The sequence below is a fragment of the Tympanuchus pallidicinctus genome, unplaced genomic scaffold, assembly GCF_026119805.1.
Source record: "Tympanuchus pallidicinctus isolate F22 unplaced genomic scaffold, pur_lepc_1.0 scaffold13, whole genome shotgun sequence".
NCBI lineage: Eukaryota > Metazoa > Chordata > Aves > Galliformes > Phasianidae > Tympanuchus > Tympanuchus pallidicinctus.
Window position 1 is genome coordinate 14,008,121 of NW_026294648.1, and position 18,218 is coordinate 14,026,338.

The 18,218-nt window shown below is 45.5% G+C and overlaps 1 protein-coding gene across 7 annotated transcripts in view; it reads left to right on the plus strand.

The window, feature by feature from the left end:
- The window catches only part of ATP11C (ATPase phospholipid transporting 11C), a 48,137-nt gene that overhangs the window by 22,962 nt on the left and 6,957 nt on the right, over positions 1 to 18,218 (plus strand). For all 7 annotated transcript variants that reach the window (XM_052672854.1, XM_052672849.1, XM_052672852.1 and 4 more), the window contains exons 7-25: positions 1,872 to 1,975; positions 2,381 to 2,431; positions 3,026 to 3,090; positions 3,659 to 3,740; positions 4,101 to 4,251; positions 5,107 to 5,304; positions 6,362 to 6,523; positions 6,726 to 6,883; positions 7,184 to 7,255; positions 7,830 to 7,903; positions 8,277 to 8,380; positions 9,041 to 9,222; positions 10,294 to 10,557; positions 10,861 to 11,035; positions 12,156 to 12,258; positions 13,470 to 13,615; positions 14,003 to 14,062; positions 14,987 to 15,114; positions 17,147 to 17,282. In XM_052672854.1, the coding sequence (XP_052528814.1) occupies positions 1,872 to 1,975; positions 2,381 to 2,431; positions 3,026 to 3,090; positions 3,659 to 3,740; positions 4,101 to 4,251; positions 5,107 to 5,304; positions 6,362 to 6,523; positions 6,726 to 6,883; positions 7,184 to 7,255; positions 7,830 to 7,903; positions 8,277 to 8,380; positions 9,041 to 9,222; positions 10,294 to 10,557; positions 10,861 to 11,035; positions 12,156 to 12,258; positions 13,470 to 13,615; positions 14,003 to 14,062; positions 14,987 to 15,114; positions 17,147 to 17,282 (2,415 nt within the window). The remainder of the gene's footprint in view (positions 1 to 1,871; positions 1,976 to 2,380; positions 2,432 to 3,025; positions 3,091 to 3,658; positions 3,741 to 4,100; positions 4,252 to 5,106; positions 5,305 to 6,361; positions 6,524 to 6,725; positions 6,884 to 7,183; positions 7,256 to 7,829; positions 7,904 to 8,276; positions 8,381 to 9,040; positions 9,223 to 10,293; positions 10,558 to 10,860; positions 11,036 to 12,155; positions 12,259 to 13,469; positions 13,616 to 14,002; positions 14,063 to 14,986; positions 15,115 to 17,146; positions 17,283 to 18,218) is intronic.

Genomic DNA, 18,218 nt, shown 5'->3' on the forward strand with positions numbered 1-18,218 from the left:
GTTGTCCACCCTAGGCAATGTGTACTGCTTTCCTGCTCCTGTTGCGTGTGTTGAGACCTGACGCATATAGGTAAAGCAGCAGCTACAGCTGCTTGAGTTTGTAGTCTCTTTTCGGTACCTGCCAGCACTTCTGTTATTTAATGGACGTATTTTGGTGTGATTTGGGACTTTCTGAGGCACTGTGTCTTGTTTGACTGGGGGAATTTCTCACCAGTGAGCAGGAAACTCCGTCTCTTTTTCGGTTGTTTTTTTTAATATATATATATATATTTAATTATTATTTGATTTTATTTGTGCTTTTCTTTCGTTGCTTTTTGTTTGTTTGCTTTCTTCTTCCCTGAATCAGAAGTGAAATTTGATATTAGTCTTGCTCAGGGTGAATCTCCTCTTTGGTGTGTTTCCTTTCATTATTTTCCTCCCTCTCTCCAAGGGAAAGAAATAATAAAATCACGTTGGTCACAAGACATGAGAATTTGTTCACAGCTGAATAGTTAGGCAGATATTAGCAACTGCAGTACTAAGAATGGAAGCTACTTTGAAATTTCATGATGCTTTCCAGCATACTGGGGAATAGCAGTGTTGATCTGACTGTATGGGATCTCCAGCTCGCCTCTTAATTAGTGGCTGTTAATTGGTGCTGATCATTTTGTGTGTGAGCTGACGCAGTGTTGATGTACTGAATGGTTGTACTAGTGAGGAGGAGTACAACTTTGGAGTGGTGTCAGCCCAAAAGCAGATATCCATGTTAAATAGGCAACTGCTTGTTAGTGTCAGGTGTATTGTATGCAAGAGTTAAATTTTTCAGAGTCTTGGCTCTAAGAACCTGAGTTTCTAAGCAGAATGCTATATTTCTGTATTAAGCACTGTATTTTTCTCAGTTTGTAGGTGAAGGGGAGCTGTCTCCTGTTTCTTGACAAAATTAAGGTGGAGACTGAGTTGGAAGGTGCAGGAGGGAATAGAAAAACAAGTGCTGATTGGGGAAACAGCTAAGATTAGGAACCAGGGTGTGCAGCAGAGCTAGGGTGAGGGAAGCACATGCAGGTACTCACAAAACCTCCTCCACACGGGTAGCAGTTGCCTACCTGTTGGATGTTTCTTTGATGCCTGTTAGGTCATTGAAAACATGCCTGGGAACTGGAGCAGTTATAAAATGGATTGTGGCAGGGCTCTGTCTTTGCAGCATGAATCTTCAGCTGTATGTTATCTCAAAGAGCATGTGTTTTCTAAATAGGCCGAGGGACTGCGGATGTAAAGATTGTGGGAGTGATTAGGAGGCTGCTTTGAAGCATCATTCAGTAATTGCACAGTGTCCATGGAGACATGAGCAGTGGATGCAAAGCTTGGCACGGGGACCTGATGTGATATTGGGCATTGTGTGAACAGTTCTGGGCTGCTTCACAGGAGCTGTGATTTATAGCAGAAATGTGTGTGCTTCCAGTACAAAAATCCAGGCAGATCACCAGCATTCAGGTGGGTGTTTGTAGCATCACGACTGTGTGCCTCGTGGGAGGAACTGCTACACTGTGCACAATGAGAGGAACACAAATGAGTCGAGGAGGCTCGTTAATAAATTTGTTGATGAAGACGGATTAAGGGCAGCCTGTTGCACAGCCTGCAGTGGTTCAGATGCTCTGGCAGCTCCTATAAATAAATAGTGTTTGCAGGCAGTGCACAGATCCTCATGCAGTTCCTAGCTAATTGTGAGCAATGGAGTTTCACAGCACCTAAAAATAGCTTTGGGGCTGCCCTCTCCTTACCCAGGAGCATCCCAGGGGCACGCTGGGGAGCAGTGGGTACTGGGTGAGGAGGGACCCTCCTGGGCTGTTCCCAGGGCTGCCACTGAGCTGATCCTCTTGTGTTTCTCCTCCCAGACTCACTACGCAGTGCGGGACACCACCGTGCTCTGCACGGATGAAGCCATAGACTCCCTCACAGCCACGATCGAGTGTGAGCAGCCACAGCCAGACCTCTACAAGTGAGTGTGGGCATCCTCACCGCTCTGGTGAGCTGCCTGTCCTGCAAAGCCTCAGCCTGATCAGCAGAAATAAGTCATAGTTCACTAAAGCAAGTGGTGTACCTTCCAAGTGAAATGTGTTGGCTGAACTGCTTCTAGGATTAGACTTGGTTGTTAAACTCTTGGAGAGGGAGGTTTGCTGCCGTGTGTTTTACTCCTTCATTCAAGTAGGCTGGGAGTTGCAGCCAGAGGCACCTGGGCTGGGTGGGCTGTGCGTTGGCCCTTCCAAAGCCTTCACCTCTCAGGTGCATGAATTTCCATGTTTGTTTCCATCTCCTGATGATGCCCCTTGAGTGCATTTGTATTACTCATTCATAATATTCATGTGTTTGTAATACAGGATTCTCATGTATTTTTTCATTACAGATTTGTTGGAAGGATCATCATGTACAGAAGCAACCAAGAGCCTGTAGCCAGGTTAGTCTTGCAGCTCTCACTGCCCCCCTCAAAGATGCTGGGCATCTGAATAGACATCTACATCACATTTCTGGGATCTGGATCCCAGTGCTCCTGCATGCAGGGCCACCACACGTGTGCACGTGGACTGGGGCATTTCCAGTCTCCTTCACTAGTTGTCCTGAGCCCTGTTAGCTGAAGAAGGGGAAGCAGCTGAGGGTCGCGGGTAGGACATTCAAAGAGGAATAAAATTACATCTTGTATGGTGGTGCTGCTGACTGACTGTGCTGAAGGCATTTTCAATGCTTTTAAACCAGTTTTTACATAAGTACCAGGACTTGTTAGATCTGAACATTTGGCACTTATCCTTCCAAAACTTCACTGAGAATCCACCATTAAATTTGGAACTTTGAGCACTGAGGATAACTTGCGTGAAATGAAATGGAAATAAAAGCATGTAAAAGGAAAAACAGGCGAAGTCATGAGGCATCCAATTGAAAGCTTAAATAAAGTGATCAACTCCTAAAAATCATCGGTTTAACTTTATGATTCATCCCTAGGATTTAAACTGTAAAGAACTTTGAGTGACATTCTACTATAACCTTTTATTTTTAGGTCTTTGGGTCCTGAAAACTTGTTGCTGAAAGGTGCTACCCTCAAAAATACCAAGAAGATTTATGGTGAACAGTTCTTAAAAATTGTGATTATGTAAATAGATCAGATGAGCAACTACATTTGTCATTATTTATCATGAAATCTAGGGAGGAAAAGTACTTATCCGCAGGGCTCTGCAGTTGTTTTTGTATTCCAGCAGAGCTATGTTGAGTGCAAAGTTTGGGGGTGAAATGCAGAGGTGCTGCTTATTAACTGCAGGTTGTGTTAATGCACCTAAGCAAGCTGTTCTTTGTGTCTGCATTACAGAAGCAGGAAGCTGTTTGCAGCTCCTCTGTTAAATGCTTGTGCCAGAGTCACAGGTCTAGACACCAGTAATTTAGGATGAAGGCTGTTAGAGAAGACTGATCTTTTTTCTAATTGTGCACAATCCTTCAGCTGCTGGTCAGTGCTCAGGGACACGTGTAACTAAGGTTACTTAGCAGGCACTGAGCTTTCTGCAGCCCCTGGGTAATGCCAATTTCTAGAACTGGGAATCAAGTTCCATGTAAACACTGATGCCCCTGATGGCTCGGTGAAAGCTGGGTCCCTTATGGGTTGTGAGTCCCTGATGAGTTCTGCTTTAATCCTCTGCAGGAGTGGCAGTCTACACTGGAATGGAAACAAAAATGGCTTTGAACTACCAAGGGAAATCTCAGAAACGCTCTGCTGTGGAAAAGTGAGTACAGCAGGCGAAAACTGGTAAAAGCTGTGGCTTTCTTCACGGGTGATTTGCACAGCAATAATCCCCTAATCTGCCGCCTGTTGTTTCAGATGCTTTCTGATTTTCTGTGCAATCTGGGTATTTGATTAAGCAAATCTTTCAAGTAGCTGCGTCATTTAGTAGCTTTTTTCTTAAAATAAAAAAAGGTAGGAAATATTAACTTATACGAACTGATCCTGAATATTAGCACTGTCCAAAGCACTTGTTCTGTAGTTCTTACTTCTGAAGAGTAAGGAAGGCTTGTTCCTGCTTATTTGCGTGATTTTTCTATGTGGAAGTAGTTGCAAGAATTTTAAAAATAAACCTGTTTTTCAGATCTATCAACGCTTTCTTGATAGTGTACTTATGCATCCTATTGAGCAAAGCTACTGTGTGCACGACTCTGAAATATGTCTGGCAGAGTAATCCATTTAACGATGAGCCTTGGTACAATGAAAAGACTAAAAAAGAGAGAGAGACATTCAAGGTAAATGGATTTGTATTTCAGCACCTCCTCTAGCTGTATTTATTCTGACAGGTATATTTAATCTGATCACGTCTGCTGCCAGTCCTGTGATGCCTGCTTGCTCTTTGGAAGCGCTGTCACTTGCTGCAGTCTCTCCTGTTTGTGTTTGTCTCCTGCCTTGATTACTACCTGCTTCTCTTGCTTGTGTGCAGTGAAGCTCTTAGCAAGGCTTGCACTAACCCCCCTCGCACGCTGCCATCTCCATCAACCTGGAGGCAGGCGGATGCATGCAGGCTACTGACAGCAGGAGGATAACATCGTTTCCACCGCACAGAGATATTACATAAATGCAGCAGCTGATTTAACCTGGATCCTTATCTGAACTTGAGCTATCTTTCAGCTTCGAGTAGATAAACTTAAATTGAGGCCATGTCAGCCAGGTTCTTAAACTTGCCGAGACGCATGCAGCCAAGCCTGAAAGAGTGAATGCAAGTGGGTGGGAATCAGCTGATGTAGTTGATGGTTGAGTAGGACTTCAGGGATGTCACAGAATCAGTGCTTGACTGTTCTCAAGCCACTTGCTGCAGATACCTGAGATGAGAATCAGCTTGTAGCAGTATATTCTGAAAATGAATGTATGTACCTGGATAAAACGTAGATTTGATCACTTGGAAACAGCTCTGTGTGCTCTTCTGTTATACTCTCATATATCTGCAAATGGCAAGGAGATTTTCTACGTCAGAGGAAAGTGCAGTCTTAACTGCATTCAGTTATTTTCAGAGGGCTTTTTTCTGTTTAACATTTAAAGAAACGCTGTCTCCCTGAGTTATGCCTGACAAGCACAGACTGCATCTTCCTCTTGTCTTTCCATTGCAGGTGTTGCGGATGTTCACAGACTTCTTGTCCTTTATGGTCCTCTTCAATTTTATTATCCCAGTTTCCATGTATGTTACAGTAGAGATGCAGAAGTTCTTGGGCTCCTTCTTCATCTCTTGGGACAAAGAGATGTACGATGAAGAAATAAAAGAGGGAGCGTTGGTGAACACCTCAGACCTGAACGAGGAGCTCGGACAGGTCAGAACAGAATCTGTTTGCATCTGCTTTGAGAGACATCCCCGTGTTGGCAGGGGGAGAGGCAGAAGATTCTGCTGTAACCAGCAGCACGCACACTGTTACTGTCCCCTCCTGCTCTGGTGGTTGGTGCTTCTGGTGGTGGTTTCTGCGCAGCTGTATGTTTCAGAGCTCTTGATGGCTGTGAAAAGCAACTCATGGGCCACTGGTGCTGGAGTAACGTTCTCCCTGATAACAAGCCTTGGTACGGCAGCTCCTGCTGTCCCAGCAGTACAAGGCTTTGGCCAGACTGGTGGCACTTTCCATTTCATGTGATTCCGCTCGCAGCACGAAGTGGGTGAGGTTATAAATAGTGTATGAAGGAGGAGGAACTGGGTCATGCCAATTGTTTCCATACTGGGGAATATCAGGCACAGCACTTAGTGTGTCAGGATGGTTTGCTTTCACCGCTTCAATTAAAAATTAAAAATTCTCTGCCTCTTCAAGGATTAGCAAACATGCCTACCCAGTCATCTCTCTGGGCACTCAGTGCATATGCAGCCATTCTGCTGCTGGCTTTGCTGGAGCAGTTATAGCTTCTCTTTCTGAGTGTGGGATATGTACAGTGCCTCCTGCTTCTTATTTTAAAATTGCTACCAGTTTGGAGTAGCAATTACATGTGTACATAATATAGCACCGAGGAGGAGATCCCATAGGGGAGGCAACAGACCTTCAGCAGCAGCTGTATGAGCACTGGGAGCCGGAGCAAAGCAGACAAGAAGTAGAATGAAGGGGCCTTGAAGGAAGTTTTAGAAGTCTTTGGGAGCTGCCTCCTGACAGCTGTGCAACGGATGGAAAGATGAAGGATGAGGGAAGTGGTGAGATACCCAATGGTGCCCACACAAGGCGCCTGCACGTTTCTGAGGACCAGGTTAGGAAAGCAGCAAAGGGCTGGCACAGATGTACCAAAATGCCCCAGCCTTGCAGTTTTTGGAGGGCTGCTTCCACACGTGGCCCTGCTGCAATGATGGCTGCAGCAGTGCAGTGAGGTGGGTGTCTGTTCTTGTCTGCTCTCTTCTAGGTGGAGTTTGTCTTCACTGACAAAACGGGGACACTGACGGAGAACAGCATGGAGTTCATTGAGTGCTGTATAGATGGGCACAAGTACAAGGACTGCATTTCGGAGGTTGATGGCTATTCTCAGACTGACGGACCCCTAAAATGCTATGGCAAAGCAGAAAAGGTGAGAAATCTGTGTCTCGATGTGTTTTGTTGGTGGCTCCAGGCTAGGGGTCAGTACATGATCTATTACTGCAGAGTGTTGTGGGGAGGGCACTGGATTTTTTGTGTTTTGAAATACATACACACAGCAGGGGTCACCAGCTGCTCAGAGGGGATGGCATGCATGGCACAGAGCTGGTCATGGGCCTTTTCTCCATGCCTAGAGCCGAGAGGAGCTGTTCCTGCGAGCCCTCTGCCTGTGCCACACCGTTCGGATCAAACAAGCAGACCAGGTGGACGGGCTGATAGGACATCCTGAGTGCAAAAACACCTACATCTCCTCTTCCCCAGATGAAATCGCTTTGGTGAAAGGCGCTGAGAAGTAAGAATCTGATGGTGTTGCATTTTGTTTTGTTTCTTGTAAATCTGCTGGAAACACAGGGGACCATGTGTGGAGCCTCCTGGCACTCTTGCAATTCTGATGTCCAGCTCCCCAGGTTATGAGAGTGATAACAGCATGTCAGAACTGGCTCTGCAAGCAGCTGCCCAAGCCTTCTAGCTCGGGCTTGGTAATTTCTTACCTCTCCTCAGCAATACAGGTCTTGAAATGAGAACTCTGTTAATGTGTAACACACGCCAATGGGTGCTCTCAATATTGTTCTGTCCTCTTGTTTATTGACAGGTATGGTTTCACTTTTCTAGGACTCGAAAATGATTTCATGAAAATCCGAAACCAAAAGAATGAAACTGAAATGTAAGTGCCACAGGGCCTGCTAGGAATATTGCTGCTAGGGGCTGAATGGACTCTGTTCGGCTTTGTCTCACACGTGGGCTAATTAAGATCAGTCATTGTGGTAAACCAGGCAAGGTCAAAACTTCTCAGCAAAGGCTGTCAGACCAGTTACTGACCTGCACAGCCCCTGCTCCTTTGTGCAGTGAGCAGGCTGAAGGGCTTGCTTGCATGGGGCTGCTGTCAGTCCTGAGGAAGCCTTCAGGTCCCTTGAGTGTGTCCTGTCCTTGCAGTCTCCTTCCTTTCCCAGAGCCTTATGGGTAGCAGCTGCGCCTTCAAGCAGGGCACAACCTAAGCAGTGTGATATGGCTCCCATTGCTCCTCCCAGATGGAAAATGATTTGGTTTTACCCTGTGCTCACAGCTCCTGTGACATCCACATGCATGCAAAAAGCTGGGAGTGAGTTGCCTAACTCCAGTGCTCCCCTACTGTTTGCCCCCCAAGCAAGTTTCACTCCTCTGGATAGTCAGTGTGGAGCTGTCCTGAAGAGCTATTTTCCTTGCACTCAGCCTAAGCTCAGTTTTTCTCCTTTTTAAAGGTATCAGCTTCTCCATACGCTGAACTTTGACCCTGTCCGTCGCCGTATGAGTGTCATTGTGAGAACCACCTCAGGTACAGCTAACTGCACAAATATGAACACACCTTCTTTGTTCTTACCGCGAGCGTATGTAATGTCATGAGCTGCAACCCAGAGAACTGAGGCTGCTGGGTTTTCTGAGCTGTCTAGATACATTAACACATTTCGTCCAGCCTTTTGCAGAAAGCTTGCTCAGGGACAGGTAGTGACGCTCAGTAGTCCAGCCCAATATCAAAGAATCTTTTGTCTAGGTGTCAGACCACTTTTGGGTTGCTTCTAGAAGTTCCTCCTTTCGTTCTGCCATACTTTTCTTTTCCCTCTGTATCTTTTGCTGGTGTTGACGCCAACGTCCATTAAGCCTTTCTATGGCTTTTGGATGCTATAAAGTATTTGTAACTTTGCTTTTAGGAAAGCTGCTTCTCTTCTGTAAAGGAGCAGACTCCTCTGTTTTTCCAAGAGTGCAGCAAGAGGAAATCCAACAAACTAAAGTCCACGTGGACCGCAATGCTATGGTGAGCACGCAGTGGGGATGTGGCTGGCTCTGTGCTCAGGAAAGTTGTATGCCAAAAATAGGATGTGACCTCGCTTTGGAGGGAACTACTGAAAATCCAAGTGTCACTCCTTATTGTTTTGAAGCCTGGTTTCTTTCCTTTTTTGTTTCTTTGATTTCCATGTTTATTTGACTTTTGATATACTTATATGGGTTTGATTGCAGTTGTGTCCCAGCATCTCCCGAGCAAGTTAAAAATAGCACTAACAAAAGCGCACTGTTTGCTCTGGTGGGAGGAATCTTTGTGTCAGTTGTGATGTGCATGAGAAGGTGCAAGAGAAGCCTGTCCTGGGAGGCCAATCTGGCAGTGGTGGTGGTGTGGTGAGATGCCTTTTGCTTGGCTCTAAGTGTGGGGCACTCAGTTGTCCCAGCTGGGTGTAGGGTCTCCACTCTGGCCCTGCCCTTGGCTTCTGTCTGCTGTGCTACATGCATGCGTGTGTGCTCTGATGTGAAGAAGTTCCTGTGTGATCACAGACGTTATCTTCTGACTTAAGCCAACTGTTGTTATGGTCAGGTTCAGTACTGACAAATTGCTGACAGGAGAAGTGCTGATCCTAATGTGGGGAGCTGCACAAAACAGGCTTTAAGGGCAGCTGTCTGCTTCTTTTTCCACCCCTACAAGGATGGCTACCGAACACTTTGTGTGGCATTCAAGGAACTAACTCAGAAGGAGTATGACAGGATTGACCGGCAGCTTAATGAAGCAAAGATGGCTCTGCAGGACAGGGAAGAAAAGATGGCACAGGTTTTTGAAGACACAGAAGCAGACATGCACTTGATTGGGGCAACTGCTGTAGAAGACAGGTAAACAGACACCAGCACACAGATCAAGCACGTTGGTACCCATGGTTTCTCCACAACCCTGTGTTGTGGTGGCCCCTTGCTTTCTTGGTGTGAGCCTTGGTGAGATTCCTTTTCAGCCTGGGTTGGCATTCTCTTGGTTAGGGGACAGCCTGGGAGCAGTGGGAGAAAACTTGGAGCCTCCCTGTGAGAGCTGAGCAGCAGGGCAGAGGCTGGGAGCATCCAGGGCAATTACTCTGTGATACAACCCATTACTTAGTGCCTAGCTATGTAAAAATCAGCTACTGTAAGAAGTAGGATTTATTAATGAAACCACAGAAGTACTCACACTTCTACAAAATGAATGAATGCATGCAGCATCAATTTACATATCAAAACAAATTCAGTTTTGTGTGCTGTTACAGTAAGTGCATGTGTAAATTAACCTCTTATTCTTGGCTCTTGGGTCTTGTAGTATAATGCAGTGATTTTTGTCTGCATGTAAAAAAGTGGGATTGCTGAGCTCTAATCCTTATTCCTGTGGCAGTAGTCTCTTCAGCGTGGGGACAATCAATTAACTTTTCTCTAGCTTACATTCCCTACCTGCAAAATAAGGATGCCTCGGGGGGCTTTGTGGATTAAGAGGCAGTGTTGGCTAAGCCTCTTTACACCCATGGAGTGCTGTATCTCAGAAACATGTTTCTGAGGTTCCTGCCTCGGGCCTGCAGGGAAGCCTTCTCTGAGGGTCTCTTTTATCACAACACTCTTGTGTTGTGCACGTAATGTAGAGCTGCTCCAGGGTCATCCTGCTGCTGTCCAGTAGCGTGGTGGTGCTTCTGCTTGCAGGGCTGTGTGCTTGCTCTGGGTGTGAAGGTGGCCTGGTGGCCAGGACACGTGCAGTGCTGAGAGTCCATCAGCCCAGCTTTGTGACTCCCTGCCTGGCGAACTGCTGGTTTGGGAATGTGGAGCATTGTTGGGATGACAGAGGCTGGGGAATTAGTGACGTGCCACCACAGTAATGTGGAGCTGCTCAGAGCCTGCCTTGCATCCAAAGCCAGCCTGAGCAGTGATATCATTTTTTCTCTTTGCACTCAGGCTGCAGGAACAGTCAGCAGAGACGATCGAAGCTCTGCATGCTGCTGGAATGAAGGTGTGGGTACTGACAGGGGACAAGATGGAGACTGCCAAGTCCACCTGCTATGCTTGCAGGCTCTTCCAGACCAGCACCGAGCTGCTGGAGCTGACAGCCAGGGTGGTGGGTGAGTGTGAGAGGAAGGAGGACCGGCTGCACGAGCTGCTGATGGACTACCACAAAAGGCTGATCCAGGATGTTCCCAAACCCCGGGGTAGCCTGAAGAGGTGAGTGGTGAGATCCAAGCCTGTGTCTGTTAGGAAACACACTGCTTGCTGTCTCCTTTGCTTTGCTTCTTTGCCTCATTATCTCTAGTGTTAGCTGGCTTTGAACTTAATTATGCAGCTCCCTTAGTGAAGGACGCGTTCTAAATCCAGGCTTTTTATGATGCCTAAGCCCCCCAGAAAGGATGAGGGAAAGATTACTACACAAGTAGTTCCTTTTCCACTGAGATGATATAAGCAGCTAGATTGACTTCTTAAAGTAACTGATTTTTTTTTCTTCCAAATCTGTTCCTCGTTGTGCCCCAGAAGCTGGACACTGAGTCAAGAATACGGCTTGATTATAGACGGCTCAACGCTGTCTCTGATACTCAATCCTTCTCAGGATTCCAGTTCTAGTCATTACAAAAACATATTTCTACAAATCTGCCTGAAATGTACTGCAGTTCTGTGCTGCCGAATGGCTCCTCTGCAGAAAGCACAGGTATTTCCTTTTTTTTTTTTTCCCCCCACTAACTGAAGCATGTCATTAAGTGAAATAACACAGCTCTACTCCATAGGATGGACTTGACCTGATCTGCAGGTGGGCTTCAAAACCTGTAGTGAGACAACTTTGCAAATCACGTCTTATCTGGCTTCTTCTTGTTGGGAGGTCAGCTGCCCTCACTGGGCAGTAGATGTCAAAGTCGAGCAAAAGGCTCCTGGAGAGGTGGTGTTGTTCCCCAGGGAGCAGAAAACAAGGCACCTGGCACAGGAAGTCACAAACTCAAAATGCAGCAGTCTTGCTAGAACTGTCTGAGTTACAGATTTGCCAGGAAGATGAAGCAGGAAGACTTTTGGGGCAGTAAAAAAAAACCCCTTCAAGTTGTAGCCCTTTCATTAACAACGTTTCTTTGGTAGTAGCTGATAGATGTAACCGCTGATTATTTCTGTATAACGGTGTGAGGCTACGTTTCCTGCAGTGCTGCTTTAAATAAAGCTTACTCATCTTGATCAGCTAGGACTTCCCCAGGCTGTATATTAGCCTTGTCTGAACTTCAGAGCGTTATGGAAACACACCAGTCTTTCAATTATGAATATAAAACCTTTCTTAAAAACGCTTGCAGGAAGCCACAAGCCCAACCCAATTAGGAATAAACAAAACCCATTTGTTCTTTTTCTTCCCTTTCCAACTCTGTAGTCCATGACTTCCTCACACCAGCTGATGATAAAGGATGATTAAACAGTGCATTCTTAACCCTGTTCCAGGGTGTGATTGTCTTCCATGTGAAATGCGTGAGAGGCCACATCTCTGTGAGAGAACAGGGCCTGAGAGGGGGGAAGGAGAGGCTACTGCTGGTAGTAATTTGTTTCTAAATGCTGTCCTTCAGCCCTGTGAAGCTGAGTCTTGGCTTTTCCTCTGGTTGATGCTTGCTAAGGAAATAGTGAGGGTGTTGATTAATCTGAACTCTTATTTCGTTGCCACAGAGCTAGGTTACTTGTTCAGGAGTATCTGGGGAGTTGCAGAGGTCTCTGGAGGTGAAGTATTTTTCAGTGTGGGTTTTTTTTTGTTTATCTTCTACTGAACTTTTGGTTTGTGCTGCTATCCTGTTTTAAATCTTTAGATTGTGCGCATGGTGAAGAACACAAAAGGGAGCCCGATAACACTATCGGTAGGGGACGGTGCCAATGATGTTAGTATGATTTTGGAAGCACATGTTGGAATAGGTAAGAGCCCTGATACACCCATCTGATACCTGGGGCTTCTGTCAGGCTGTGTTGCTTACGTTCACCGTTGTAACTGATGGCATGTGGCTGAACCAATCCCACTTGGCAGACTGGGGAAGTCACCTGCTGCTTTCAGAAGGCTTTTGGTCCAGACCAGTGCTTGGGATCAGGGTAGGCTGCTGCCTTTTGATAGGCACGTGCTCTTTGTCTTTACCATGTGGTTTACTGCAGATTGCTTCTTACACTTTAGTTCCCTTTGGTGAAACAATGGGGTTTTTCTGCTGTCTTCTGTGCAGGCAAAAGTTGAGTCTATCTTAAATGAAACTGGTAACTTCCTCTGACCTTTGCTTCGCTATTAAATTCAGTGCTGAGAGTTTTGGTGGGATTGCACCTACTCATCTCAGCTGAGCTGAAGCAGGCATTTGTCCTTTACCCAAGTACTGCAGGAGCCTGGCAGCTCTGATTGCAGCTGCAACGTGTGCATCTTCCTAGGGCTGATGCTGGGCTGTGCTGTGCCTGCCCTGCCCAGATGCCTGATATCAGGCTGGAAAACTGCTGAATTTCATATCTGAATTTCTGCAGATTGTTGTCAGAGATTGTGGAAGAACTGACAGTTTTTCAAGTACCACTGAAGAGGCAAGGATGTCCTTTCTTTTCTAACCACCCTCTTTATTTCTGACTGTTAGAAATGGCATGTCAGCCTCTAATGAATAGAATCCTTCACTGTAGTTAATTTGGATGTGGTTTTTGAGTGAACAAAACTGGCTTTCTTGTGCTTTGCTCTGAGGGGGATCTCTTGGGAGGCTGAGCTTCTGCAGTGTAATAACCGCACTGCTAGATGTGGGCAGGCCTGGGGGAAACCTTATCTTGTATCAGGTTTATCTGAGATGCTCGTCACCACATGCTCCTACATAAGAACTCAGTTAGCAACCTAAGTTCAGGTTAAAAACTCCAGAGGAGGGTCTGATTGTCACAGAGCCAAGGCCACACCAAGTCTTGCAGAGCTTTAGCGTTGCTCTCCCAGTGGCTCCCAGGGTCAGTCCCAGTGGCTGGGTATGCAGGGTGACAAGGACATGTCTGAAGTGTGAAAGTCTTAAAAAACCACAAAGGAAATACGGCCTTTGTCATGGCCTGAAGCATTCAATTATGTGACCAAATTTCACAAGTAGCACCAGTGTAAATTTCAGTCCTTGCCTTGCTTTTGTCTCCAGGTATAAAAGGCAAAGAAGGACGTCAGGCTGCAAGAAACAGTGACTACGCTGTTCCAAAGTTTAAACACTTAAGAAAATTGCTACTAGCACATGGGCATTTATATTATGTGAGAATAGCACACCTTGTACAGTATTTCTTCTATAAGGTAAGGATGTGTGTTCAGCTCATTACTTTTGTTTTCACCATGGGTTTCTTTGATGATAGAAATAGTGTAAAATGGAAAGATGATGTATAGGACACTGTTCTGTTCATCTGGGGTGGGTGGGTGTCTCCCGTGTGCCTGCTAGTTGAAAGCCCTATATGTAGGGGAATGTGAGAGCGTGACTTTCTTCCCTTGTCTTCTGCTGACGCTACAAGCTTACTGGAACAGCGTAGAGCTTGGTAGAAAACAGTGTCCTGCTTTATCTGATAGTACAATATCAGATAATACTATCTGAAAATGGAAAAAATTATTGGATCTAGAGTGAGAAGTCAAGCATTCACTAAACTCATGAATGCTTCCCTGCTAACCTTTCTTTTTTCATTTCTCTAGAACCTTTGCTTCATTTTACCACAATTTTTATACCAGTTCTTCTGTGGATTCTCACAGCAGGTAACTTTCAGTAATGTGTCTAAAAAGGCAGGATAAAAAGCCAGTTACACAGCAAGGCTTCCTAGCAGAAGCTTGACTTTTGGTCATCCCTGCACCTCCTCGTCTTTCTTTGGATGACAGTATGAGTTGACCTCCTTGCTCAGTACCATGTTTCTGAGACTTGCAATTAAAAACAAATAAACAAATTTCCTTTCCTTTCCCATCCATGACCCATTTTTGTTGCTTAAACATGAATGGAGACCTTCCCAAGGTATCAGGGAGGTGTCATAGCTGGTTTGCCAGCACCTAATTTTCCTACTTATACTCTGGAAAGTCTTTCAAAGACTTCCTGTTCTTCTCTCATCGGCTGCATTTCCCTGTACTAAAAGTGTCTTTCAAAAAGAAGAACAATTTGTTCTTTTGTAACATCCTTTAAATAAGACACATGATGAGTGTCATCACTTAGTCCAGATGAGTGTCAGACGGACAGACCTCTGACAGATGGGCTTAGGTGCTTGGAGACAGTAGCTGTGGCATTTGCTTCTGTTTTCTGTCTGCTTGGTCTTAAAAGTGTAAGAGTTTGTTCTCTGCCTGCCTCAGCAAAACCACTTTTTTATTAAAAAAAAACCAAAAAAAAGCAACAAAACACTATAGTTCCTCTTAAAAAAAAAAAAAAAAGTCTTTAGAAAGTCACAGGAGACATCAAGTGCATTAATAGAAACAGCAGCACAAGAGCAGCTACAGAAAAGCTGCAGTAAAGGCTGTTTTATGACGTTGTTGTGGAGGTCGTGCTGGAGCCCAGACAGGCACAGAGCGTGGCCCACATCTGTGACAAAGGGATGAGTCCACGTGGTGGGTACAGAGACAAGGGCTGGAAACTACAAATCTGTCTCAGGGAAGGCTTTTCAAATGGGATTTCTGACTCTCTTTACCCTTTCTTTTCAGCCACTCTACGATGCTGCTTACCTTACCATGTACAACATCTGTTTCACATCTCTCCCCATCCTGGCTTACAGCCTCCTGGAGCAGCACATCAACATTGACACACTGACCTCAGATCCACAGCTGTACATGTAAGTCACAAGGGGCTGGGTGGGCCTCAGTGCACTTTAAGCTTTGTTGGTGCAGGGCACAGTCCATCGGGGTGGTTTGAGCCAGCATACCTGCCTTGTGATAGGAACAGGGTAGCTGTGGAACTGCAGAAAGGCTGTTTATATCCCCAGTGCTTTGTGTTAGAGCTGAGCAGTGTCCTATGTATTGCCTATTTCTGTTTACGCTCTTTAATGGTATCTGGTCCAGCAAATCGCACTTCTGTCTGTGTAAAGAAAAAACAAACTGCAGATGGAACTCTTCATCCACAGGTAAAAGCAAGCTGCAGGTCTGGCAAGAGCATTCATTGTGTTAGCTCTGAGCTGAGCAGTGTGAGCCAAGCACTTCCTGGAGCACGTAATGGATGAGGAAATCTAGCTTTGGGAAGAAAAGAGATCTGTTCATTTACAGGAAGGTGAATGCTGCTGAAGTCCGGCTCAGGCAGGCAGTTCCTCAGCTTCTGTAGGTGGATAAATGCCCCAAAAGCCAAATCCTCATTTCAGAACATGAGAGCTGAAAACTCTGTTCTCATAATTACCTCCACATTGCCATGGATTGCACTGTGTAAGGAGAGATGGTCTTCATCTCTTGTGCTGGTATATTTCTCTCCTTCCTTGGTTGCAACTTGGGGGTATTCCTGACCCCCTGTGAGACCTCAGATGCTTCCAATTTCCCCCACCCCTTTCCACATATATACCTGGGTGCAGCCTTTCAGGCAGCAGGTGCCTAAAGGTATTATTTATGAAATAACTGCTCAGCTCTATGGTTAAACTTCTGAGCTCCTCCAGCCATGTAGCAAAATGCACGTATTTTCAAATACGTTTGTAATTGAATCTTGTGCAGCACAGACCAATAATAGCAGGCTCCTGTGCTCTCACCTGCAGGCTGTCTGATCACTGGGGTGTGTGAATTGAGGGAAAACAGATTAATTGTGCATTTAGATAGCTTCAGTTTGAATATTCATGACTTCTCATGTGCTGCTGAATACAGAATGACTGCTGTGCCTCTGCTGTATAAATGCTGAGTTGCTGCAGTGCAGATCTCTCATCTGAGGCACAGTAAAAGCCTGTTTACAATGAATGCTGCAGGACATAGATGGGAATGCAAAATGATTGCATTGAACAGGTTCTTTGCATTTTCCCTTCTTGCAAAAAAAATAGCTCTTAGTAAGGAGTACAGACAAATCAGACTGATCCCAAAGTACAGTATGTTAGAGAATTGTCACTGCAGTACAAGGGATTCCAGTAGGGTTTTGCTTTAGAAATTGTATTTACAGAAGCTCAGCACCATGCCTGCTTTCAGAGTTCATCTTGCTTCAGGTAGTTGTAGTTAGGAAGACAAAATGAGAAGAGAGGATTTTTGGTTTTGCTGTAAACATGCTTTCATCCCTCATCAATCCTCAGATTTTAAGGAGCAGCATCTGAAAAGGCAGTGGTGCAAGATGCAGGGAGCTGCTGCTGCCTGCAGCCAGATCTCACTCCTGTGCTCAGCCAGGAGCCTCCTGCTAAACCCCCATGCTAAAACCCACGGAGTGATTCAGGGGGTTATTTTCAGCCTATGCAGAAAAACCACCAGGAATGAGATTTGCAGAGCTCTCCCAAAAAATTTTGTTTGTGGGCTCAACAAAAAGAGGGAAGCGTACCACAGATTCACCACATCTCTTCAGCACAGCCCTGGCTTTGAAATTCAGAAGTATGGAAGGGCCGAGGAAGCACAGTGGCTATGGAAAAGGCATGGGGCAGAATTTGGCTTAGCTCAGACGGGGCTGGGATTTTATCTGCATCGTGTACAGAAGGATAAAAAATAATAATCTCTTGAATATCTCCTGATTATTATTTTTTTTAAATGATCAGCAGCCACACAGAGCAGATGTTGTTTATGTCCTGCGTGCTGGCAGATAGTTGGGTGTTTTACCTCTTTGTTTCCTGCAGCAATGCCCACATCAAACCCACAGAAACGCAGGGCTTTGCAGCAGGTCCCACGTGACAGTGATTTTTGTTCTTGCTTTCTTGGCAGGAAAGTTTCTGACAACGCCATGCTGCAGTGGAGGCCTTTTTTGTACTGGACCTTCCTGGGCGCCTTTGAAGGACTCGTGTTTTTCTTTGGGGTTTATTTTCTTTTTCAAAATTCATCGTTGGAAGATAATGGAAAGGTAACAACACATCCTCCCCCAAAGAAGAGAAGGCTGAGTGTTTCTTTTGTGCCCTGCTTCTCTTATCTGCCTGACAGCACATATCTACATGCTTAAGCTGTGCGATGTGTCCGGCGGTGTAGCATTGCTTATGCTTATGGTGTGATTCTGCAGCAAGTGCTTGAAACGTTTTCCAAATCACCATGGCAACAGTGCAGCGGTGATCGTGCTCTCTAAGTACAAGAACTGGTCTTACAGCAGATTGGTGCTGCCTGGTGCTTTGCCCAGGGCAGGGCATCAGTGCAGCTGTACACACAGTGTTCTGTGCTGTCCTGGGACACCTTTTACCAAAGGGAGGTGTTAGCAGGGCTCAGCTGATGGAGACCTTCCTGACACCATCACTCGTGAGCTTGAAAACACCCCAGCTTTTGTTCTTTTAGGGGACAGCACACGGAGGAAAGCTGAGAATAGCACGTGTTGCATCAGTGCTGACGTTCATGGCCCCAGCTATGTGTAGTCATGCTCTTGTGTTGTAGATGCCATGCCTTTCTGTATTTATAGCCATTCTGGTTGCGTATGAATAGAACACGTAAGCCCCGATGTGTTCTGCAGATGCCTTGAGAGGCCAGGTCTGTGTGGCACTCACATAAGCCCTGTGGTTTTGTCCTGTTTTGTAAACACTTATGCTTGTAAGAACTGCTACCAGCAATTGTTCATAATATCCATGTATGTTTGACTCCTTTTTCGCTCCTATTGACTTTTTTTTTTGCGTTTTTTAAAAACTTTTACATTTCACTTTCTGTTTTAATGTATGCATCCAGATCTTGACAGCCTTTGGTAAGCATCTGTCCCATTCGTTGCCATCATTTGGATTTATATACAGTATCTGCTTTTCTTTGTGCATAGTCACTAGTATCCACAAACCAAACCGATGCATTCTCACGCAGAGAATTACCC